General features: G+C 43.5%; 2 protein-coding genes across 8 annotated transcripts in view; one reads left to right on the forward strand and one right to left on the reverse strand.

Annotated features, from left to right (window-relative positions):
• Positions 1-1439: 1439 nt before the first annotated feature.
• The window catches only part of cmss1 (cms1 ribosomal small subunit homolog), a 154900-nt gene continuing 130733 nt past the window's right edge, over positions 1440-25606 (forward strand). For all 4 annotated transcript variants that reach the window (XM_042334352.1, XM_042334350.1, XM_042334351.1 and 1 more), the window contains exon 1: positions 1440-1545. The gene's annotated coding sequence lies outside the window, so the exon portion shown is untranslated. The remainder of the gene's footprint in view (positions 1546-25606) is intronic.
• Positions 11002-25606, reverse strand: part of filip1l (filamin A interacting protein 1-like) — a 125592-nt gene continuing 110987 nt past the window's right edge. For 3 of the 4 annotated variants that reach the window (XM_007895745.2, XM_007895746.2, XM_007895747.2), the window contains 2 exons: positions 21648-24414; positions 11002-11243 (listed from right to left, as the gene is read on the reverse strand). In XM_007895745.2, coding sequence (XP_007893936.2) covers positions 11043-11243; positions 21648-24414 — 2968 coding nt within the window. In that variant the 3' untranslated portion in view covers positions 11002-11042. Of the gene's footprint in view, positions 11244-21237; positions 24415-25606 lie in introns of those variants that run through there. The other variant, XM_042334349.1, reaches the window with a different exon arrangement.

Below are 25606 nucleotides of genomic sequence, written 5' to 3' on the forward strand. Positions count from 1 at the left end.
AACATAAATAGGCCATTCAGCCCCTCAAGCCTATTCTGGTATTCTATTAGATTCTGGCTGATTTGTACCTCAAATCCAAATATATATATTTTATATATACAGTGTATATATGTCTTTCTGCCACTGCCAGCTTCTTTCTAGTTTATTGGAAGAATATTTTGCTTGCTTCATCTCTTTCAATAACAGCCTCTTTCCCTCACGTCCAGTCTCTTGTCGACTGTTAATCATTTTCTCGCTCATTGCTAGTCTCTTGTCAATTCATGATCACTCTCCCACTCACTACCAGCATCTCAGCGCCCCACTTTCCCTGGCTTACTGACAGTTTCTCTCTCACTTTCATGATCACTCACTTTTATTCGCTTGCTGAATCCTAGCTGTCTTTTCCACCATTTCTTACATCACTAGTGCATCTCAGTGATAGCTTTCCTGTCAAGCATTGCCCCTCTCTTTCTGTCAGCTTCTGTAACACTGCAATTCTCTCTCAGTCGGTCTTTTTCTCTCTGTCTCTGCCTCTATCGCTGATTTTCTTTCGCTGAACGTCTCTCCTGCTGACAGTCCTCTATCGCTTATATTCTCTTTCTCGTGGACATTGCCAGTCACCTTCTCTTTCTCTCACACTCACCGACAATCTCTCAATCTCACTGACAGCATCTCACACTCACAGACAATTTCTTACACTCACTGAGCATCTCTCAGCCTAGGTGACATTATCTCATACTCACTGAAGGTCTGTCCCAAAATCACTGAGGGTCTCTTTCACGCTCACTGAGTCTGCCACGCTCACTGATAGTCCCTCTCACATTAACCAACAGTCTCACACACACACTCACTGACAGGTCTCACACACACACACAGACACTCACTGACAGGTCTCACACACACACAGACACTCACTGACAGGTCTCACACATACACAGACACTCACTGACAGGTCTCACACACAGACAGACACTCACTCACTGACAGGTCTCACACACACAGACACTCACTGACAGGTCTCACACACACAGACACTCACTGACAGGTCTCACACACACACACACTTACTGACAGGTCTCACACACACACTGACAGGTCACACACACACACTCACTGACAGGTCTCACACACACACTCACTGACAGGTCTCACACACACACTCACTGACAGGTCTCACACACACACTCACTGACAGGTCGCACACTCACAGACAGCCTCTCACACGCTCACAGACAGCCTCTCACACTCACTGAGGGTCTCACACGCTCACAGACAGCCTCTCACGCCCACTGAGGCCCCCACCCGCTCCCTGACCAGCCTCCTTCTCCTCCACGTGCTTCACTTCCGGCGTTGCCCGGTTGCCACGGAGACGGCGCAGTCCAAAGCAGCGGACCGATTGCAATCGGCAGATTCGCGCCGGCCCTGGGGAGGGAGCCTTTTGGGCTTTGGCGAATGTGCCGCCCGCCCCGGGGGGGGGGAGGGGAGAGCAGAGCAGAGCCCAGTGAGCACCAGACCGACGCTGAACGGGTCGGGACGGAAGATCGGCGGCGAGAGACCAGGACCCAGGTAACCCCCTCCTCCCCTCCCGGTACAGCACCCCCCGGTATAATACCCTCCTCTCCTCTCCCCCCGGTGGGGTTGGGGTGCTCGATACAGTACCCCCCCCCCCTCACCCCACCCCTCCCCGCACCCCCATACGCAGCCGCTCTTTTTCATTCAGTTTTTTTTTAATTGACTTATTTAATCGGTTATTTTTTTTTATTTGAATCGAGTTGAATTATACATATATACATACAGATATATATATATATTTGAAAAAAAAACAGCCCCCGAAACACTGACACGACTTCAAAACGTTCGTTCGAAGCGATCAGCTTTTGAAGCTGTCGTTTTTAATTCATTCGTTAATTTAATCAAAACTATTGATTGATTGATTGATTGATTTATTAAGAAAGAGAGAGAGAGAAAAACAAACAATGCAGAGGAAGCCGTGGCCCTGGAAGTGATGAGTAGAGAGAGTCAGAGAGCCTGAGGTTGTCTGACCTTCGCGTTGCAGTTGGTTTCGGAACTTCTCACCGACCGTTGTGTTTCAAAAAGATTTGAATCCCCTCTTCAACCCGTTGGTGACGTCGCGTCGTCGCGCGTCAGAGGCGCGTGTACCCCCCCTCCCCCCCCCCCACACATACAACACACACACTCCCCCCCCCCCCCACCCCAGTTAGTAACACGTGCCCCAGGATTCAGCCATGCAACCCAACGGTACTGATGGGGGAGCACGTGGGTGGGGGTGGGGGGAGCACGTGGGTGGGGGTGGGGGAGCACGTGGGTGGGGGAAGCACGTGGGTGGGGGTGGGGGGAGCACGTGGTGGGGGGGGGGGACTCACCCCTCAGTGGTCAGAGCGCTCGCCTTGCAAGCGAGAGGTCCCCCGGTTCGATACCCGGGGCTGGGGGCCACAGGAGTCCGTGGCCAAGGGGGCCGGGGGGCGCAGGGGGCCGGGGGGGGGCGCAGGGGGCCGGGGGGGGGCGCAGGGGGCCAGGGGGCCCGGGGCGAAAAGGTGGGCAAGTTTCCTTTACTCCCTTTTCTTTTCACACGCGCCTCTTCTGTTTACCCCAAGCGGTAAGCCGGCAGCCCGGGTTGTTGGTCGATTGGCGGATCGCTTTTCCCGGGGTGGGGTGGGGTGTGGTGGGGGGGGGGGGCTGATGCGTCCTTTCTTCTCTTTTTAAAAATAAAATAAATCGAATCGGGTCCCTTCGATCCACGACTGCGCGCCATTGGGCTGCCGCGTTTCGGCCGTAAAACACGCGGTCGCGGTTCGCTTTGTCGTATGTTCAGTGAAGCACTTTAAGGCATCTCGGAGGCGCTATGTTAAGTGCAAGGATTATTATTATTATTATTATAACATAGGAACTGGTCATAGGAAAAGAAGTAGGCCATTCAGCCCCTTGAGCCAGTTCGCCATTCTATTAGATTATGGCTGATCTGTACCTCAACTCCCATTTACTTGCCTTTGAGCCAGTTGGGCACAGCAGTGCGTGTCCCACAAACAGTTGTGGATTGAGTGACCAAATATTTTTTTCTTGAAGGATTATTATCCCGATCCACCAGTTGACTGACAACCGGGTTCCTACTTACTGCTCGGCAAACAGGAGCGTGGAGTAAGGAAACTTGCGCAACGTTTTGCACTGCCGGGAATCGAACCCAGGTCCTCTCGCTTGCGAGGCAAGTGCTGTAATCACTAGCAACAACAACAAGATTACATTTGTGCAGCGCCTTTCACGTCGGGAGGATGTCCCGAGGCGCTGGACAGTGTACAGCATTTCAGACCCGAGCCGGGGTCGGGGAGGGGAAGAGGGATGACCGATGGTGTGGTCGAAGAGGAGGGTTTTGAGGCGGGACTTGAAGGAGGCTAAGGAGGGGGTGAGGCGGAGTGATTGGGGGATGGAATTCCAGAGGTTGGGGGCAGAGTGGCTGAAGGCTCTCCCGCCAGTGGTGGGACGGGTGGGTTGGGGAACGTGGAGCAGGACAGAGCCGGCTGAGCGGAGGGAGCGGGCGGGTTGGTAGGGGGTTAGGAGGTCACAAAGGTAGGTTGGGGCGAGGCCATGGAGGGCTTTGTATGTGAGGACCAGGTGACCATAAGCCCGATCAAAAAGAAGTTTCCTTACTCTGCACGCTTCTGTTTACCTGGCAGTAAGTAGGAACCTGGTTGTTAGTCGATTGGCGGATTGCTTTTCTGGGGGTAATAATTACTTTTTTTTCAAAAAACAATAAATTGGTCACTTCAATCCACGACTGTGCACAATTGGCTGCCACGTTTCGCCCACAAAATATATAGTCAATTCACGTGACAGTATATTCTATGAAGCGCTTTGAGACGTCTCGATGATAAGGTGCTGTATCAAATGCAAGGATTATTATTGATATCCTCGGTTATTCTGACGTTTGTGCTTGGTGGGTTCCATGACTGTTAACCGTATTTCACAGGGAAACCGGAAAGGCCATTTGCACATCATTTTACCGTAACGGAATACTGACACTGGTTCCGCAAATGTGTGGAACATCACGATGACTCTGTGGAAAATAACTGCACTGGTGTATTTTAAGAAAGCTTGATTTGTGCCTTTGTTAGTTCTGTAAGTTAACAAAGAACTTTGAGGGAATAGAAAGGCGGTATTAATTTTAGGGTGTCCCTTGTATGAGCCTAGTGACCTGTACTTTATTGTATTCAGTAATACCACGTAATGCTGGACGCCCAGATAGTATCTCTATTGCCTGCAATTATAAACTGCAGTGCTGTAACTTATTAATGTAAAAGTTTATTGCACCACCTAGTGTCAACAGTACATCACTGCAGAACAATTGCTGCCTGATTGAAAACAATCGCGTATTTTTTTCTTGGTGGAAAAGGATCCAATTAAATCCTCAAATAAAAGGAGTGTGATTCAGACAGCCATAAGAAATCCTAGGTTTCTTGGACGCTAACTGAAATCGAGACATAATGTTTCATTGCACTAATAATGTGCATTATTAGTGTATTATTAATTGCGTTTCTTTGCATATTCTTAAGAAAGAAGAATTTTTCTGCCAATATCTCTTAGGAATTAGCCAATGATCTGTTTCAGAACTGCTTTTATAATTTTTTTTCACAAAAGAGAGACCTACACATACATTATTCATTAAATATAGCACTTATGACTTCAAACGCTTCAAAACTCTTTACAAAGATTCTATCAAGTGACTGTAATTTGTAAGTGAATGTGGCAAACAATTTACACACAACAGTGTCCCACAAACAGCCAGGAAGTGAATGACCAACGTTTATGTGGAGGAATGTTGTCCGGGACATACAGAACCACTGTGGAGTACTATCATTTCTCTTTTTAATTTAACATTTGTGGAGTCTATTGATACTTAAAAATAGACATGTTGTGCTTGTGTCGAACCTTAATACATTACATAGCTATTGCTGTTCCCTGATAAAATTCAGTAAAATGTAATTAAATCAGCGCAGTGGTAAAAGAACAATACGAATTACACTATAAAATCACAGCACTTGAATTACGTTTCACTACAATCATTATTTATTTAGGTTAAACTAAATTGGATTTCTTTGCATATTCTTAAGAAAGACCTGTTAGAAGAATATTTCTGCCCTGCATTTGATATAGCGCCGCTTTACGTCATCAAGAAGTCTTAGGATACACTGTAAAGTGTAGTGACTGTTTTTGTCAGCTTTGCTTCATAACTGGAATGAAAATGTTTCATGACTGTCCATTGATATGATTTAAAAGTTACCCGTATACTCTATACAAACAGTTACTGTACTTCAGAGATTACTCTGGAATAAAATATTTTCTTTCAACAATTTATTTGAATAATACAACCCAGTAACTAATCACTTGTTTTTAATAATAAAGTGCTTATTTTTGTTTTTCTAGCTGTGTATCTAATGCTGTGGAAAAGACATAATATTTTGTCGTTTAGCACAGTGGCCTGGGGAGCCAGATGTACTTGATTCCCACTCAAACTGAAAATGACTGAGGATAGCAGTTAACTTTCATGTGGTCAGACCCATCGCCATGCTTAAGAGTAACCAAACCAAACTACTGATTGTTCCACACATGTATGGAAATTTATATTTGCCTGGTATGAACTGCACGCTCTCTTCCCAGGGAGACACACCCTGCTCATCCATGCATTCGTCACCTCCCGACTCGACTTTTCAATTGCTCTCTTCGCTGGTCTCCCCAGCTCCACCAGGCACAAGATCCAGCTGATCTAAAGCTCCGCGCCCACACACTCGCCATCACACCAGTTCTAGCCAGGCTCCGCTGGCTCCCTTTCGCCGAATGAATTGATTTCAAGATCCTCACGCTCATTTTCAAATCCCTTCATGCCCCGGGACCTCCCTACCTCTCAGACCTGCTTAATTCCCAACCCACTATCTGCTGCCTCCGCTCGACTGGCTCCAGCCTCCTGCATGTCCCTTGTGCCCTCCCTCTGTTCCACCGTCTGTGGCTGTGCTTTCAGCAACTACGCCTCAAAACTCTGTAACACTCTTCGGCTATGGCCCTTCCTTTCCCGACTTCAGATCGCGCCTGAAGACTTTCGTCTTCGACCGTGCCTATGGTCACCTCCCCCCGTTTGGGTGCTGCACCACTGTCAGGCGTTCTGAGTCGCTAACCTGCATGATGGGCGCTATATAAATGCATTTGTTGTTGCTCACCTAATCGCCAGAAGTAACAGGTTGTAGGTTTAATCTCGATATCAGGACTTTTGAGCTCATAATTTATTGGATCAATGCTTCACTGTAGTTCCAGGAGAATGCGGTTTTGTTAGAGGTTTGGTCCTTCGAAAAAGGTTTCAACCTGAGGCCCCATCTTTTGGTTCAGGTGGATTTTAAAAGATCCCATGATACTGATCAAAAAGAGAAGTCCTGGCCAACAATTGTCTAGATAAAATGAAATTGTCATTCACTTCATGGCTATTTGGGGGAACATTCCTGCCCTAACACTAATTGCCTGCTGTATTCATGTACAATTATAAACAAAACATACAGTCTACAATTCGCCCACAAAACATACAGTCAATTTACTTTACAAGCAAACTCCCTGCTTGTCGGCCTCCCCAACTCTTCCCTCCATAGGCTGCAGATCATCCAGAACTCTGCAGTCCATGTTCTCTCCTGCACCAGGCTCTGCGACCCTACCACCCCTTCCTCGCCCGACTCCACTGGCTTCCCATCACACAGAGGATACACTTCAAGAGCCTGGTGCTCACTTTCGAAGCCCTCCATGGTTCTGCTCCCCCCTACGCCTGCAATCTCCTAACTCTACCTACCTGCCTGCTCCATCCACTGAGCGGTCTCCAGCCTGCTTCACATCCCCCGCCTCACCTGCCCCACTATTAGCGGGCATTTTGAGATGTTCTTAACATTATATCAAATGCAAAGATAATAATAATAATCCTTGCATTTGATATAGCGCTTTTCACGTCGGGAGGACGTCCCAAAGCGCTTCACAGAACACACTGTAAAGTGAATTGACTATTTTTGTGGGTGAACGCGGCAGCCAATTGCGCACAGCAATGTCCCACAAACAGTCGTGGATTGAAAATGACCAATTTATTATTGTTTTTGGTTTCTGGAGGGATTATTATTAGGCTCTGTGTGGAGAAAGGAAACTTGCCCAAGGTTTCGCCCTCTGCCTGGAATTGAACTCGGGTCTCTCGCTTGCAAAGCGAGTGCTCTAACCACTGAGCTACAGGACTCCACAAATTTGTTTTGTTCAGAAAATATTTATTTAAATATAATCTGTGTTAATTTTCCTATGCTACTTTTGGTGTGCGCAAAAATATCTGAGCATTTGTAGAGCCTTACTGGTTTCATAACCTGGAGTTTTGTAAAACATATTGGGAATGGTCATCTTTGAGACTGAATCCTGGAGCTTTATTTCCGCCTGCGCTCCCTCAATGTGAGTTCAAGCCTGAATAATTAAAATATTGTTGGATTTATCACTCTATTTAACTTGGATAATAACTGTTGTTTACCATTGTTTTCAGTAGGATTTTAAGAAAGTGATCAGATGATTTTACTACTGTGTAAGTACTGTCATGAGAGTTCTTACAGTTATGGTTATTGACCAGAAGGTGGCGCGGTTGCACTTATACACAGCTACAGTGTGTTTCAACCGAGCGCTCTCAGCGCCGTGATGCTGTAACTCAAGGTGGTCCAACCTTTTGGCTGACGTAGGCTGGAATCCCTATTTGGGAAAGTTCGGGGGCCACGCAAGCAATATTTTGTGTTTTACTTCCAGAAGCGTGACAACATTCACACAGCGTCTTTTTCATGTTGGAAGGACATCTTGACACTGTGGGCTGGGCACCTGTAGCCGGGGGTGGGAGCTGAGCCGAGGGACGTGGGTCGGGGAGGGGAAAAGCCGACCGAAAGCATGGTCAAAGAGTTAGGTCTTGACGTGCTTTGAAAGAGGGGAGGGAGGGAGACCAGGAGTGGAACTCCAGAGGGTGGGGGCAAAATGGTGATGGTGTGTGTGGCACGGTTTCTGTGAGGAAACGGCACGTCACCAGGTGTCAGTCCTCGGTGTTTCATTCCTCTCCCCCCACCCGCGGTGACTGAGGGAGACTCCTATCGTCTGTCCTAACAGTGAAACAAAAAACGCTGCCATCAATTCTCCTCTCTCTGCTCTCTCACTCTTTGTTTCTCTTTCTCCCCCTCTCGCTCATGCTCTCTCTGCCTCAATCAGACTACACTCTCTCTCTGATGGACTCTCTGGCACACTCTCTGCGTCTTTCACACACTCTCTCTCACTCCTTCTGAGACTCTCGTGCTGCATCCCAACCGCCGGCACCTGGCCTGGGAGAATGTTTACCAGGGAGGGGGGGAGTGGAATGTTGGAAATGGTCTCGAGCCGGATAAAATAACCCGCCGGGCCAGATGCGACCCACGGGGCTGCTGGTTGGGCCACACTGCTGTAACTGAATAACTGGGAGCCTACCTGGACTTCTATTTGCATGTTACTACCAGTTCACCTTCTAAAGGTGAAACCAACCCAAATGTAAGAAAAATAACACTCCTTCCTCGATGGGTAACGAGAACCAAAATAAAGGTGGTTTGAGCCCATTTCTTTATTGACAGCGTAAATATTTGGAACACTGTGTGCAGAAGTTGGCCATATACCATTGTGGCTCAGTAGATTGAGACAGTGCCTGTATTTATGGCCTGTGTGAATCCTAACTCAGCCGATGTGGAATGTATGTACGTCATTGAAGTGGTGGCGATTTGTAACTTTAATTCTTAGTTTAGGCTGTTTCCGTCCAGTCGGTAGACAAGGTGGCCTTCTCATTAAGTTGTGGTTAATTAACCTTTAAGGCCATCCATGGCCTTGCCCCCTCCTACCTCTCTGACCTGCTGACTCCCGACCAACCTGCCCGCTCTCTCAGCTCATCAGGCTCTGGCCTGCTCCATGTCTCCCGCCCTACCATCGGTGGCCGGGCTTTCAGCCTCTCTGCCCCCACACTCTGGAACTCCATCCCACGGTCCCTTTACCTCGCTTCCTCCTTTGCCTCCTTCAAGGCCGGTCTCAAGAGCCTTCTCTTCGACTGTGCCTTTCGTCTTCCTCCCACTTCTCTGCCTTCCCTCACCCCTACACCACCCCTCCCCCATGCTTGAGCCCCGACACCTGACTGTTCAGCGCTTTGGGACATCCTCCCGACGTGAAAGGCGCTCTATAAATGTAATTTTGTTGTTGTTGGTCCCCAAGACGGTTGTTTGAGATTGAACCTGGACTCTAAAATAAATGGCCTCAATTGCCAAGCATCACGTTTTGTGAGTGGTGATGTGTGCCTGGCCTTGTCATTGCATATGAATTGCCAAATATGGCTATTCGATACTGATGTCCACAGGGACAGGACCTGGTCCTGAAGACCAGGACCTCATGTATCACCAACTAACGTTATTTCACTACAGACCCATATTGGTGTGAATTCAATGCGGGTAGTTTTGCCTGTCTGAAAGCGTAGGCATTTTTAAAGTAAGTTACTGGATAACAGCCAAGCATAGTACAGTAGAGTTGCCTGATTTTTCTCTCTCTCTCTTTCTCTCTCTCTCTCCTCCCTATCCCAGGTAACTGAGGCCAATTGTTAACACCCCAACTGAGATCATCCGACTCCACACAGATCAGGGACTGAATCAGTTACTTCATGGTTCATATGACACACATCAGAGGCTTTACCAACTGACCCATCGAGGAAGCTCGGAACATGTGTTAAAAGGATGTAATTTTCTAACAGAGCTTACCCAAGACTTTGGTTCCACTTTAAGTAGACCCTGGACTCCTATTATTTTGTCGTTTCCCCCCCACCCCCATCTTTTAGTTCAATGAATGTTAAATGAATTTCGCACTTCTTGCATTGCATTTGGTTATGGTACAGTGGGTGAATATGATTTAAGAGTAAGCAGGGGATAGATTCAGCCAACTTTCAGGGAAATGAGCAAACTTGGAGGAGTTAAAAGTCACAGTGCTTTATTTATATATGTCAAATGTAAATCCAGTATACAATTGCTATACAACAAACAATAAAATGTAGAGTTCTTTCAAGACAAGCGTTTTGGAGACATTTTTAACTAAAGTACCTTATAGTTGTGCAAGTTGACTACTTGTATTTTGACTTATGGATAGAAATTGTTATAATTTACAGAGTAATTTTAGGCTGAATGCGGAATTTACTGCATGAAAGAGCATCAAACATGCTCCATGTTCAGTTTTATATAGAAGCCATTTTCAGTATGACCCGATCAGATACATTTTCTCCCATACTTCATTTTGAAGTTGCACATTTCCACATTTGTTTTTCTTTCCCCATAGACTTGCCCATGAGTTCCCAGCTTCAGAATTTTCCCTCGAAAAACTTCCTGCGTTGAAGTCAAGGGCCTTTGTTCAGTAAACAGTGGATTAATTCCTGGTAGGATTCCTCACTACACTGCTGCATTTAGACTGGCTGCCTGGACTCATTGACGTCTTTGTATGAGTTAGCTTGCTTGGAAATGTCTGACTCATTCACACTGGAACTGGGTGCAGGCAGAGAGAAGAGTTCAGTGAAATACAGCATTCATACTCTAATCATAATGTAATTTCCTTTTATGGGCAGTTTCTTGCCAAAACCAAAATGATGTCGTTCAGTTCCTTTTCAGTGCGAACATTGCCAACCAAGTGCTTGGAGAGATTTCAGTCTGGAACCAGACAGTTTTTGAGTCAGTCTGAATCAAGTAGCACAGCCATAAATATGAATAGACCCTACCCCCCCCCATCATGTATTTTCCATCTTAGATTATCACCTTATAATAACCCATTCTGCAAAGAGTCTTTTGTTTTTCAATCTGTGATTTCCTGAGGCTTGTAACAGTATGAGGTTTGCAGCTGTTTTTTGCTGCAGAAAACTGTCAATAGAACACACTGCATAGCACAGTTCCAAGTCAGCCCGGTGGACTATGCAGCATATGTAGCACCTTGTTCTATTCATCCTTTGCAAAAACAAAGCAAAAAAAGTTTTACATTTTGCTGCAAGTATCAAGAGGACTGAGGTTGGAAGCGACACTTTTTTTTGCTTGTCCCCTTGCAGCTTGTGTCTCTGGTTGGGGTTCAGATTTAGATGAGGTTCTCTCAGGCACCTTTAGCAACTTTATTGTGTTTGTTCTCGGTTTGGGGATGCGGGTCGGGACTGAACGCCGAAGAATATCCTCTTGTGCTACCTGAAGGAATAAAATGCAGAGAATTCCTTAGAATCAAGAGGTTACAGTTATGTTTATGGACAAGTTATGGTTCCAAGCATTTAGAAATAATTTTGAAACCAATCCTTTTGCGTACTTTATTTACTTTCACACGTTTGTTGCTGTATGTTCTGTTCATCCCTCTTTTCTGCAGTGTTTTTTAATTTGTTTTCCTTCTGCTGAGCTGAGGTTCAACACTGGCATCTATACTAGTACTGGCTATCATTCATATGTAAACCTTGATATTGAGAGTGAGGAAGCTATATGTTTATGTATTGACCCTGAAACCAACCCAATCCTATCCTCACCCAATTTTCACAGTGGACTCTGTGGATAGCGATTTGGGAGCATGGATTCTATGATTTTCTCCCTCCCCCTTTCCCAGGGACACTGGATCAAATTTTAACACCCCAAGTGCATCCTAGGCTAAAATAATGATGAAATAATAGTAATCACTGCATGTGATATTACATCTTATCACGTTGTTGAGACGCCTCAAAGCACTTTACAGAATATATTGTAAAGTGAACTTACTGTATGTTGTGGGCAAAGCGCGACAGCGCGCACAGTAGTGTCCCACAAACAGTAGTAGATTCAGTGACTTTTTTTTGAGGGATTATTACTCCCAGAAAGCGATCCGCCACTCGACTAACAATCGTTTTCCTACTTACTGCTAGGAAAATAGAGGCGTGTGAAGTAAGGAAATTTGCCTAAGGTTTGCCCCACCCAGGAATCGTACCCAGGTCCACTCGCTTGAAAGGCAAACTCGCTAACACCCATGCTGCAGGATTCCTCAGCTTACTCGCCGTGATTGGAACCTACGACTTTCCCACCTGTACAGTCTATATACGCACTAGATCACTGGTCTATCTTTTACCTCTATTAGAATTTGCTCCGTAGAGTCTGAATTCGAAATCCAATTACAATAGCCAATGTTTCTCACGGCTGTGAGAAAGGATGCTACATTTGGCCTTGGCATCTCTGGAGCGGGGAGGAGAAAAACTAGCCAGATTTATTTTTAGTGATTTCCGCGAGAAAGTACACAGAGCAGATATTTGAGCAGGATAAGATTTGCTGTGATGCTTCATTTGGCACTTAACGGCGGGTTCAATCTTCAAGAATGACTCATTGCGATGAGCGATTGAACAGCACCACTGAAAATTTGGGAAACATGGTTGAAAGCACAAGAGCTAGTCCCCCCTGATAGGCGTATAATCACTTTTAAAACTCCCATTGAGTAACCTCGAAATACATTTACCATTCCAGGAATTCCAAGATTCATTGCGGGACTTGTGATTCATGATCTTTATATAATATTGGAAGATGAGACTTTCCTTTTCTCCGCCACCCCACCCTCCTTTCCTGAAGATGTCCAACCCATTTTTATGCTACTGTTTTGTTCGTTCCACGATCAATGTGGAGTTTTGTAGCTCAGTGGTTAGAGCACTCGCCTCACAAGCGAGTGACCTGGGTTCGATTCCAAACAGGGTGAAACGTTGGGCAAGTTTCCTTACTTCACACCCCTCTGTTTACCTAGCAATAAGTAGGAACCCGTTAGTCTGTTGGTGGGTCACTTTTCCAGGGTAATAATTCCTTCAGAAAATAATAATAATAAATTAGTCACTTAATCCACGACTGTTTGTGGGACACTGCTGTGCGCAATTGGCTGCTTCGTTTCACCCACAAACGATAGTCAATTCACTTTACAGTATATTCTGTGAAACGCTTTGAAACGTCTCAAAAGCATGATAAAGCGCTGTAACAAATGCAAGGATTATTATCATCATTATCAATGGTCATACCTTCCGTTTCTGGGACAAGCATGTATCATTCATGTGAGCTTTGAATAGTGAAGTACTGTATCAGATAAGCTATTTGACCAAGTGAGGGAGGCGTTGCAGATAAGCCTGAACTTGTCACGTAAGGTCTTCACATCCATGCACCTGGAGTAACTGGGCTGTAATCAGGAGCAGAAATCCATCTGATTTCTACCCCCACCCACCTCCACCCAACTTCCCTAACGCATAGTGCAGGTTAATTGAATGCCATCTTGTAAAATCATCTCACTGAAAGACTTCAGATTGAATCTAAGACCTTCATGGTCTGCATGATTCAGCAAAGGTTAGCTCGTTCATCACCAAAAGAAATACAGTCACTACACCTATAAATCCTATAAAATGCTTTGAGACAATGATGTAATACGGCGCTAGATCAATTGTAAGGATTTTTTTGATTGACTATAAACCCATGACAGTGAGGAGTAATGTGAGACTTTGTAAAGGCATTTTCTACTTTTGATATCCCATGTATCATTCCCAGGCCTCTGACAGTCTTCTGAAACTGGTCACACAAATAAGAAATTGACATGGAGTAACACTCTCCACTTCTGCATCCTTGTGGGGAAGCCACTGACTTGTTTGCTGACATGAGATTGGGAACTCACTGTGCGGAGTATTGGGAGCATGAACATGTGTCCCAGGGATTGTTGGTAAGGACACTGGGAGAAACTCGCTTCTCTTTGGCAAGTGTATTGGGTCTCCTGAAGACTGACACCAAAGATATATTGCAACTTAATATGAATAAGTTGTCCACTGGATTCAGTTTAAAAATTGCCATGCTGGCAATCTTCTACCCGTCTGACTATGTGTGCATGCAAAATACACAGTCACTATACTTGTTTAAGTATAGAGTAAATACTCTAAGATGTCTGGTTGATGTGATAATATATATAAAAATGCAGGTATTATTATGTCCATAAGTACATTTTCCTTGAAAATGAGTGTCCCATGAACACAGCAAATAAAAACACATTTCACTTGACGTAATAAAACTTGATGGTTTTTGAAAATGATCATATTGAGAATATTGTTATATTGGGAATAGGGTCAAGTCAACACCACCGATTTACTATTACAGTTATTTCTTCTGTGTTTCCCCACATCGCATTGAATGCAGTGATGTATGTTGGGTATATGTCTTACATAAGAGTCTATTTGTCATGTAAGTCAGAGAAAGAGTATCAGCAGACGTCATGAGGGAATCAGGCAAACTCAATTATGTGCTTACCTGGCTTCCGCATGTTGAGACCAGCAGAGGCTGATTCTTTATTGGATTTTTGAAAAATGTCTCATTAGATTTGCTTTCAAAAGATATATTGTGTGTGTGTGTGATGTGCGCACATACTCATCAAGCAGTTTGAACAGGTTAAAGCAATTTTCTTAAAAACGGTACCGAAGTTAGTTCTATAATGGAATGCAATTAATCAACGGGATCTAAATATATTTTTGCAATACTGTTATCACACCCACATACACTGCACATATATAATATTAATCCTTGAATTTGATATAGTGGCTTATCACATCATCAAATTTGTCAATGTACTTCACAGGATTTTTACTGTGCAATATAGTGACTGTATTCGTATGCAAATGTAGCAACCAATTTGCGCACAACAGTGTCCCATAAACAACCAATTTTATATGGGGGATTGTTGGCCAGGACAACGGTAGAAATTGCATTATTTTTTCAAAAAATGCTAAGGGACATCTTGGGATGTCCTCCTGATGTGAAAGGCGCGATACAAATGTAATTTTGTATTGTATTGCAACATCCACATGAATAGGCAGACGGCACCTCAATTTAACATCAAAACCAAACATAGGCATTTCCTTCCAACTGTGCAACACTGCACTGGAGTGTCGACCTAGACTTTGAGCTTCTTACACTATGAGTAGCTTTTGCAAAAGAGTCGATAGTTTAAAATCATCCAGAGTGTATTTTGTTCAAACATATAATTAGCTTGTGTGTTGTCTTAGTTGTAAAGCACTCTTCCTGGTTTGGGAATAGGAATTAAGCATCTCACATTATTTGAGTAGCATGAAGAAAAGGAACTATATAAATTAACATAATCAAATAATTCAGACCGTCGGTAATGTACACCGCCTATTATAATGCCTCATACGCTTGTGTTATGTCAGCCAAATTAGTATGGGTTGACTTCTAAGCTTTTTTCCTCTTTGATGAATGTATAGACAGGAAAAAGGCTCAAAAGCTTTAGAAAAAGATCCAGCTGTCCATCTCAAACCACCAACATTTTCTTTGGCTGTAGCTGCTAAGCATCAAAGGCATTTTTAAAAAAAAAAGGAATTATAAGGTTTCTAATTGTGACGTGTTTCTAACTCTGTGGCTATTTCTCCAGGGTTCAATTTTATCAGTTCTGGGAGATTAAATATAATTCCATAAAGGTCTCGGCTTTGACACAATGATCTCACCGTCTTCAAAGTTGCTTTTGTATCCAATTTGATGATTGTGTACATTATTGCGGTGAATTTTCGATATTTACCAGTGTTTTGGTTGCAGAAACCATAGAGAAGCCACATTTCTTTATGTATAAAAAAATTATTATGCATCAAAATTGTCATACACAGGAAATATTGCTTCAACTATCCTGCTGACTCATTACAGCAGAGGCCAAATTTTTGTTTTTAAAAAAAGGATTTGAACCCAAGGATCGTTTTGAACTGTATCGTAATGGATATGTTTGCATTTTATAAAAGTATGTTTTCGTTGCTGAATAGGATAATATAATTTTTCCTCAGGACCAAAGTAGCAAAAGTATTTTTTGGAAATACTGCAAACCGCTTTTATCTGATGTTTGGGAACTATAGCAGCCTTTAACGATAGATTATTATGGTATCTAGCTTTTCCTGGTATGGGATGTTTTATATATTATGATAGTTTTCTAATTGTGAAGGAGGGAAAACACATTTTTCAAAGCAGATTAAAGATAGCCAAGTTACAGGGACCACATGTTGGGCTATCAGTATTAATAAACGTGATCGATCCAGGACTGGGGGTTAAGTGACTACTGGCAATTTATAGAACCATTATAATATAATATCTTATAATATAAATCAAGCTCAAAATGAGTAACCAGGATATATTATAACTGAGGACGACTATACAGAGCGGAAGCAGTGTTCTTTATATACATCTGAACCATGAATAGAATTTGAATGTGGGCACTTCTAAAGTTGCAGCCACTTTTTCAAAAAAAATCCTCGCATTTGATACACATTTGATACAAATGATACATTTATCACGTCATTGAGATGTCTCAAAGCGCTTTAAAGAATATACTGTAAAGTAAATTGACTATATTTTGTGATGAAACAAGGCGCACAATGGTGTCCCACAAATAGTCGTGAATTGAGTGACCAAATTTTTTTAATATATATATACATAAGAATTATAAAATATCACTGCAGTAAGTGGTAATGTGTTAAATTAACCCAATCTTTGTTACCAATCTTTGTGTGGTAGTCTACTGTTCATGCTAAGAGTGGTCTGATTGTATTCACTCCAGGTTAATAATAATAATAATAATAATCCATGCATTTGATATAGAGCTTTTCACGTCGGGAGGACGTCCCAAAGCGCTTCACAGAACGCACTGTAAACTGAATTGACTGTATATTTGGGCGAACGCGGCAGCCAATTTGCGCACAGCAATGTCCCACAAACAGTCGTGGATTGAAAATGACCAATTTATTATTTTGTTTTTTGGAGGGATTATTATTAGGCTCTGTGTGGAGTAAGGAAACTTGCCCAAGGTTTCGCCCTCTGCCTGGAATTGAACTCAGGTCTCTCGCTTGCAAAGCGAGTGTCCTAACCACTGAGCTACAGGACTCCACTAAGCATAAAATGGGAATACAGTGAACGATGTGATTGGTAGGCCTTAATATCTAACTAATCAGAGGACAAGTCCAAGCAGCTTTGTTCCTTTGCTTTTGCTATGACATCCACTAGCTATGTTTATATTGCCGTTGTAATTTTTGTTTAAGATTTACTTTAGAATAGTTGTTCATAAACAAGTCACCCATATTTGTTCCACAAGAGCACTTGGAGGGATCAGTACTACACAAACATTTTTTTGTGTATATAAAGATATGATAAATGTGTTTATCATCCAGGCTACAGTCTAATCCTGTAGTTTAGTGGTTAGAGCACTCGCCTCGCAAACGAGAGGACCCGTGTTTGAATCCCGGCAGGGTGAAACATTGGACAAGTTTCCTTACTCCACACTCCTCTGTTTATCTCGCAGTAAGTAGGAACCTGGTTATTAGTCGATTGGCAGATCGCATTTCCAGGGTTAATCCCTTGAACAAAATAGTAACAATAATTTGGTCATTTAATCCACGACTGTTTGTGGGACCGTGCTGTGTGCAATTGGCTGCCATATTTTGCCCACAAAATATACAGTCAATCCACTTTACAGTATATTATGTGAAGTGCTTTGAAACGTCTAGAAGACTTGATAAGGCGCTATATTATTAGAGATTCTAATGATTAGATGTTCAGATAATAGGATGATTTATGTAGTTGTATAGGTCCCCGACAATTGCCTGTTGAGGTGGATATTAACGTTCCCATAGCACTACTTGAAAATACGAATTATATTCTCTTGGTGTCCTGGTCGACAAAAGATTTAAAAAATGGTCATTCACTTCATGGCTGTTTGTGGAACATTGCTTTGCACAAATTAGCTGTTGTCTTCGCCTGTAAAAATACTTGTTGGCATATTTAATAAGCAACAAATTGCACATTTTAAGTTTGGTTGATTTCTGAAACTAAGGATGGAGGCGTAATTTTGCCTGGGCCATTAAATACAATGGCTTTGTATTTGAAGATGGACACTTATAATGGACCAATACCATCAGTGCTGTGGTTATTAGCAGGAAGAAGGATGTCACTGTTTTAGTTGCCACTTTCCACTCCAGTTGAAATCCAAACTAGAACTCTGCACCTAAATAATATCCTTGCATTTGATGTAGCGTTTTTAACATGGGGAGGACGTCTCAAAGCGCTTCACAGGATTCTACTGTAAAATGTACAACTCTAATTTTGTGGTTGAAACTGACAGCCAACTTGTGCACAGCAATGTCTCAAATACAGGAATGACCAATTTTAACGGTGGGATTGTTGACAAGGACACTGGGAGAAACTCCTTCACTTTTCGAGGAGCACCATAGGATTATTAATGTCTATCTGAACAGGTAGACAAGACCTCAGTTTAACCTCTAACAAAGAAGTACACCCCAAACACTCTGTTTTGGTGTCAGCCAAGAGTTTGTGAGTCCAAAGTCCTGAAGTGGGACTTGAACCTACAATCTTCTGAGAACGCTACCAACTGAGCCAGGCTGACATGCAATATAATACTTTGAACAATGCTCTTGGTTTGTGTGCTTTTCCAGCACTAGAAGGGCCAGCATGGTTTGTTTGTTGAAAGTGGATATTAGACAGAGCACTTAGCTGTTTGAAACGTTCATTTTATGTTGTTAAATTAGTTGAAAATTATAGAGCAATTAATAATATTGAAAAATAACATCCTATCTTTGTCTTATAAGATGATTTAATTTGGATCTTTCTCTCCTGTTTCACTGTATAAAACAATGCTGTAAATGTATGTTGTTGTAAATGTACGCAAAACCTTGGGTTTTGTGTAAAGTAAGGCTGCAGTTTTGTCACAGGGAAAAATCACTTTTTCAGCGTTCAGTGTGAAGTGTTTAGTTCAGATTGAATGAGAGTGATTTCCTCCAAAACAGATAGAAGAAACCTACAATTTTTGAAAGGTTTTCTAATATCACAAGATAATATTATAAAAGTTGAGATATTTTGGGTTAGAAAATGTTGAGGCAACTTTTGTACTTTTTGTACTTTATGGCTATTTTCTTGGATAGCTCATTTACATTTCAGTAGTATTCATATTTTGAGCTACAGATTGATGAATCCTTATTCGATGCTTAGATTTAATAATACTGTACCATTTTTCTCCGTGGGATGCTTTCTTTGAACTTATTATTTGACCTACAGTAATAGGTTTTATCTCGTGGTGGTGACAGCAGGAATACGGCCCACTTTTTCTCTTTGTCATTGCGGTTGTCCTGTATTAATTCTATGGCGCTGATAAGAACATCATGAAATTGAGAATGACAGTTCTTTGAACAGCATCCATATCTAGCTCACACAGGGCTTCATATCTAGCGGAAGGTTGTAAGCCTCTTGGTAACATTAAACTGTGATGTGGTAAAGACATTCATTTCAGCCTTTTTGGCACAGCCAAGGAACTTGTTTTACCATGGCATCTGGGAATGGGGGTGTTTAGTATTGGAGTCACTGAAATTGAGACGGAGAGACTGAATGTGTGACCGAGATAGCAGGTAATGATGGACAGGACATGTTGGTTGTGGAATCCACAGGATTTTCTGCACAGAGGAGCAACCATTTGCACAAACAAGCTCCCACAAACCATCAAGTGGTTAATCCGGAGGATTGTTGTCTGAAACACTGGGAGACCAACCTTTCTGAACATATTATGGGATGATTAATGTTGTGTGATGATTAAAAGTGAAAGATAATGGGATCTTTAATGTTCACCCAATGAATAGATAGCCTGAACCGCAGATTAATGTCCCATCTGAAAGACAGCAACACCAGCATTGAAGCCCTCTTTCGGCTCTGCGCTAAACAAAGGATACAATATCACCGCCCCACCCTTCCCACACAGCCAGTTATGATCCAATGATTATTTGCTGATTTTAACATTCATTATTGCTGGGCTTCTTCCACAAAAGTAGGATGTTTCCATGCAAATAAAAGTGTTGTACATTATGAAGAACAGGAGTAGCACATTCCTAATATTTCTATTTGAAGGAGATTAAGTCAGGAGCTGCTGAAAATATATTTATTTGTGAATGTTTGTTGCAGAGACTTGGTCCTCGAGGTTTTCAGTGCTGGGGGTGGACTCTTGCGAAATGCCTAAGAACCTGAAAACTTTGACATACCTTGGCTTTGTATGTCCAGTATCCAGAAGTACATTGTATGCCTTGACAGGTTGTGTTTGTGTGAAAAAAGGATTGACTGATTTCTCATTCGATCGAACCAAGAATCTCGAAAAGAGCTGATCCCTCTTAGTCATTAACAAAAAGGACAAGATCACAAATTGGTTCGAAATAAAATTGTATAACTTTTGAATAAATTTAATTCGGGGCTGTAGGAAATCACGGAGCTCCAGGTAAAGCTAATGTAGCAGGTGATATGCAGTTTGCTTGGAATATATGTGCAACCGGAAATTCTACAGATCTGATGGTGTGGTGTTACATTGTGATCACCAATCAGTTTTAGATAAATGCTTGTTTGGAGATGGGAAACGATGTCCTTTTTTCCCAGTGATGGTGAATAAGCTATATATTTATCTAACTTCATTGCTGCAGACCAGTGACTCTATCTGGTTACCAGTGACTGTTATAACTGGCTACGAGTGACTACTCTAACTCTGACCCCATGCATGCCTCAGTGTGAATTTTGCCATTTTCCACGTGACTTGTTTTTTGTGGTTTCTGAGTGAGATTTCTAGTTTGTGACTTAACTTCTGGCCAATTTATGTGCCGTGAGCATTCACCTATTAGAAACTGGATGTATTTTTCCCAAATCCATTCCACATAACCAGCAGAGGGGAAATTTTCATCTTTTTGGTCTTGACTAAACTTGAATTTTGGTCCTGGAGTGAAAAGATCAGTTTGCTTTCCAGTTTCACAAACTCTGGTCCAATCATTATGCCCCGAAACTCTGGAACACTCTTCCTCTATCCACCTCCGCCTTGCCCCCTCCTTCCCCATCTTCAGGTCATACCTGAAGACCTTCCCCTCCGGTTGTACCTACAGCCACTAACCCCCCCCGCCCCCCCCATTCCTTCCCTCCGGCTCAGCATTATGCTCCACCACTGTCAAGAGTTCTGGGATGCTACACTGTGTGAGAGGCGCTGTATAAATGCAAGTTGTTGTTGTATAAAAGAGACACTCGCTTGTTAATCAAAAATTTTTGGAACATTTTATCACATTTTATCACACATGCTCGAAATATGATCATGCAAGGAAGAAAAAAAACAAAAGAAACTCAACAAACAAACTCATTCTAATGTTTACCAATGTTTACTGTAACTGAATGAAATGGTTTTCTCCTATTACAATTTGTATTGGAAAAAAATGTTGCTGCTCTTTAACAATGTGAAGCAAATACAGTTGGTTTTGTTTTAATACAAGGTGCGGATTAAATAGTGATTGACCTTTTTAATACAAGGATTTTTAATGTTGTGGTATTACAGTTTATAATATGCACACGCATTAGTACCGAGCACACAAAATTCAAGAAGGGTATTGATCAGATGCAGGGTTTATACATAACATGCACAAACCACTCCCAAACCAAAAGGATGCAGGTAATGTAGCTATTTCTTTCTTCTAAGAACAAAATTAAGAGTGCTGTTATTTTCACAGGAGTTGGGTTCGGATGTGGGTGGGGGGATTAATCATAGACATTACTTACTGTAATTTGTGAATAGCGTGGGGCAGGAGTGGCTGTTGGTGTAATAGTGATACTGCTGGTGACTTTATTAGTTGGTTTATTTGGTGTTCCGTTAGTTAAAGCTGGCATTCTGCTTTCCTGCAATGGGCTGCACGGGCTCATTGGTCTTGCCATGGGTGTAATTGTCTGAATGTGGGGGTTACCTAAGTGGATGTGGATTTTATTGTCTTCAGTGGTAATTACGTTAGGACTTGTGCCGTTTGACTTTTGCAGGTGGCGCCCTTGTATCCTCTCAGGGGCCACTCTAAAGACTGTGTGAGCCATGGCAGAATCCATAGGTTCGGGGGACAGAATGCGTTCGGGAGAGCCGGCGGAGCTCCCAGTCACAGCGACAATCTGAATGGGGGACACTGTCCTCTCTGGAGTTATCGAACCGCAGGAGTCAGGAGTTTTGGATCTTGACATTGCAGTCATGGCAAGAGGCGAAAAGGCCCGGTCTGGCGTGGAGTACCCATCAGATGGCTTTGACTTTGCAGGCGTAATTGAGGCGTTCTGAATAATTGTGATTCTCTGCTTCGGCACACCACAGTTGGGGATAACCGCCGTGCTGGTGTAAGAGAACGAGTTTTCACAAGTGGGACTGGTGATTTCGAGAGTGGCCGTGTTGTGCCCGTGATCGGGTGTGACCTTTATGTGAAGCGGTTGCCCTTGTTTCTGCGTGAGGACCACCTCCCCGGGCTGTGCTAGGTTTCCGTTCTGCTTGAACGCGGCTTTCCCGTTTTGCGGAGGACTCTCCTTGCGCTTCATCCACGGAATCCACGACCTCCTGTTGTTGTTGACGCTGTTTACAGATAACGAATTGTAATTAACTTGCAGCGACAGATCTTCCTCCTGACCGCCCTCGTCCAGCTCTTCGCTTTCCACGCATATTTTCCCATTGATAACTGCTTTCTCTAAAGGAACTAGGCTTCCGTAATCGGGCAGGTCGTTGTCCTCCGAATCGGTCTGAACCTCCTTTGAGCAGAGTTGCAAATCTCCAAATCTCCTGCCGTTCATGCCAGGCCGCAGGCTTTTGCTGAACCGCCTGTACCTCTCCAACTCCTTGGTGAGGCTTTCGGTTTCCCTCGCCAATTCCTTGTTGCGATTCTCCTGCTGAGTCAGCTTTCTTTGCAGCGACGTGTGCTCTCCCTTAAAACGGCACAGCAAGTCCTCCGTCGTCATGTATTCGTGAATTTTCTCCTTGAGGGCTTCAACCTCTCTTGTAAGGTGGCTCGATTTTGCTTGCTCCTCGCCGAGTTTTTCAAACAGGATCTGCTCCTGGTTTGACTCCATCTTTTCCGCTAGCTTGTGCCTGGACAATTCCTTCTTCATGGCCTCAAGCTCTTGCGACAGGACCTTGAGCATCTGCCTCTCGTTCTGATACCTCTGCTCAAGCGAGTCGTACTCGTCTTCCGTCTTCATCAGGTCATCCTCCACCACCTTCATGTCTTTTAATTTGCACTTCAAGCGTTCGACCTCGTGAGTTAGTTCGTTGACTTTATTGTCCTCGTGCTGCACAGGTGCGGACGGTTTCGCTTTGTTCTTGAGATACTCCTTTTCGATGGCTTCCAGGGACTGGAGCCTTTTCTTCAACATGTTGGACTTGGACAGAATATCGCTGCCACGCTCCTCTTCTGCCCTTAGTTTTTTGCGCAGTTCATCTCTCTCCTTGGCCAGGCTGTACATTTTCTCCTCTAACTCTGCCTTGGTCTTCAAGGCCTTTTTGCTTTCCCCGATCAGCTTTTCCGTGACCGTGGTGACCTTGCTCTCCTCCATGTGAAGATGGGAGTTGGCGTTTTGAAATTTTTCCTCGGTCTGCCTCACTTTCTGCGCCATATTTTTTCTCTCGTCCACTAGCATCACGGTCAGTGTTTTAAGCTTGCCCAGGTCCTCCTTCAGGGTCAGTTCCGCCTTCTCCAGTTTGCTCTCAATGGCCTCCAGCTCCCTGACTCTCACCTTTAAGGTCTCCAGTTCATTTGCCAGCTGCTTGGTCAGGTTTCTCTCCTTCTCCAGATTGCACTTGAGCACGTAGCATTCCTGCTTGCTTTTGCTGAACGCGTCCTCCAATTTTTCCAGCTCCATTATTCTCTTCTTCAATTTCCCGACCTCGGTTTTCAGGTTCCTGCTGTGGCTTTCCTCCTTTTCCAGCTTCCGATTTAGGTCCCGGCACTGGTCCTCCATTTTCAGCAGCTCCTCGTCCTTTCCCTCCATCTCCAGCACCCGCTTCCTCAGGTCCTCCACCTCTGCCATCAGGCTGGAATTCCCACACTCTCCGCACTTTATTTTCTCCCTCAAATCCTGCAGCTCCTCCTCCGCCTTCTTCAGGGACTTGTTCGTCTCCTCCAGCTCGTCGATCTGCCGGCTGAGGGTGGCCAGCTTCAGGCGAAGCTGCCGATTCTGCGTCTCCTCATTGGTCAACTTGGCCATTGCCGCTTCCTGCTCCTGGTAAAACCCGCTGGCTCGCGTCTGCAACTCGACCTCGAGACTGAGGACTTTACGCTCTTCCTCTTGCACCCTCCACTCAGCAACAGCGAGTTTCTCCTGTGCCTGCTGGGCGGCGACCGACAGATCTTGGGCCTTTTGACACTGTTGGTTAAACTGCTCAGAAAAGCGTTGCTGTTCATCCACTAGGGTTAGCGCAAAGGATTTCAACTTGGTGAGCTCCTCCTTTAGCTTGGAGATCTTTGCAGCATTTTCTTCCTCTTTTTTCGCCTGGTAAGCCTTTTCCTGGTCAATCAGCTTTTTCAACCTAATATGATGGAAAGAAGAAAAAGAAGATTTGAGTAAAAGCAATGGTGTCTGCTCTGTACTTCCCTTGCTTGACTGCAGGGAGAGCTGTTGGGCCATTGAATCAAACTGGGTTCTCCGATGGATCCTTTTACCATTTTCACATGCGGTTCAATTCCCTTTTCAACACACATGACATCACCCAGTCAGGCACTGAGCACAAAATTGGCATTATCATTGGATGTGGTGAATAATCTTTGCCGCTGTCACTTTTAACCCCGACAAATTTTTTTTGCAACTTAAGGAATACGAGGAATTACATATTTCAAAATGTTTAATAAACCCTTGGAATAAAATATGGAATATTTCAAGACGTCCTCACGATGAGGAAGGCGCTATATAAATGTGTATTGTATTGTAACAGGAGCAGCAGCATTGCATAATGTGCACTGTCCCATTGATGCAATATTACAGATCTTTGTGGAGTCCTGTAGCTCAGTGGTTAGAGCACTCGCTTTGCAAGTGAGAGACCTGAGTTCAATTCCAGGCAGAGGGCGAAACCTTGGGCAAGTTTCCTTACTCCACACACCTAATAATAATCCCTTCAAAAAACCAAAAACAATAATTAATTGGTCATTTTCAATCTACGACTGTTTGTGGGACATTGCTGTGTGCAATTGGCTGCCGCGTTCGCCCACAAATATACAGTCAATTCACTTTGCAGTATGTTCTGTGAAGCGCTTTGGGACGTCCTCCCGACATGAAAAGCGCTATATCAAATGCAAGGATTATTATTATTATTATTATTATCTTTTGGTGCTGTATTTTTCAGAGAACGGATACACAATCCAGTTAGTTACATCACTACAGCTCTTTGGTCAGACCTTAAATCCATTGCATTAAGCAATTGCAACAATTTTATTTTGCATTTGGTGAGCAATGTTATTACACTGGTCCTTAAACATCTGCCTATTGACGTGTGTGTTAAAGATCTCGACACTACAGTGTTGCAAAAGTGAAGGAAGTTTCTCCTAAATAAATTGATAATTTACTTTGAGCCTGTTTGTGGAACCTACTTTGCACAAAATGGTTGCTACATTTGCTTACCAATACACAGTTGCTACATTGGACCCTGATTGATGTGTAATTTGACATAAGGTGCTATAAAAATACAAGATCTTTCTTTCTAAACGCAAGAAGCACAGGTTTGGGAT

The sequence above is a fragment of the Callorhinchus milii genome, unplaced genomic scaffold (assembly GCF_018977255.1).
Source record: "Callorhinchus milii isolate IMCB2004 unplaced genomic scaffold, IMCB_Cmil_1.0 Scaffold4, whole genome shotgun sequence".
Classification (NCBI taxonomy): Eukaryota; Metazoa; Chordata; class Chondrichthyes; order Chimaeriformes; family Callorhinchidae; genus Callorhinchus; species Callorhinchus milii.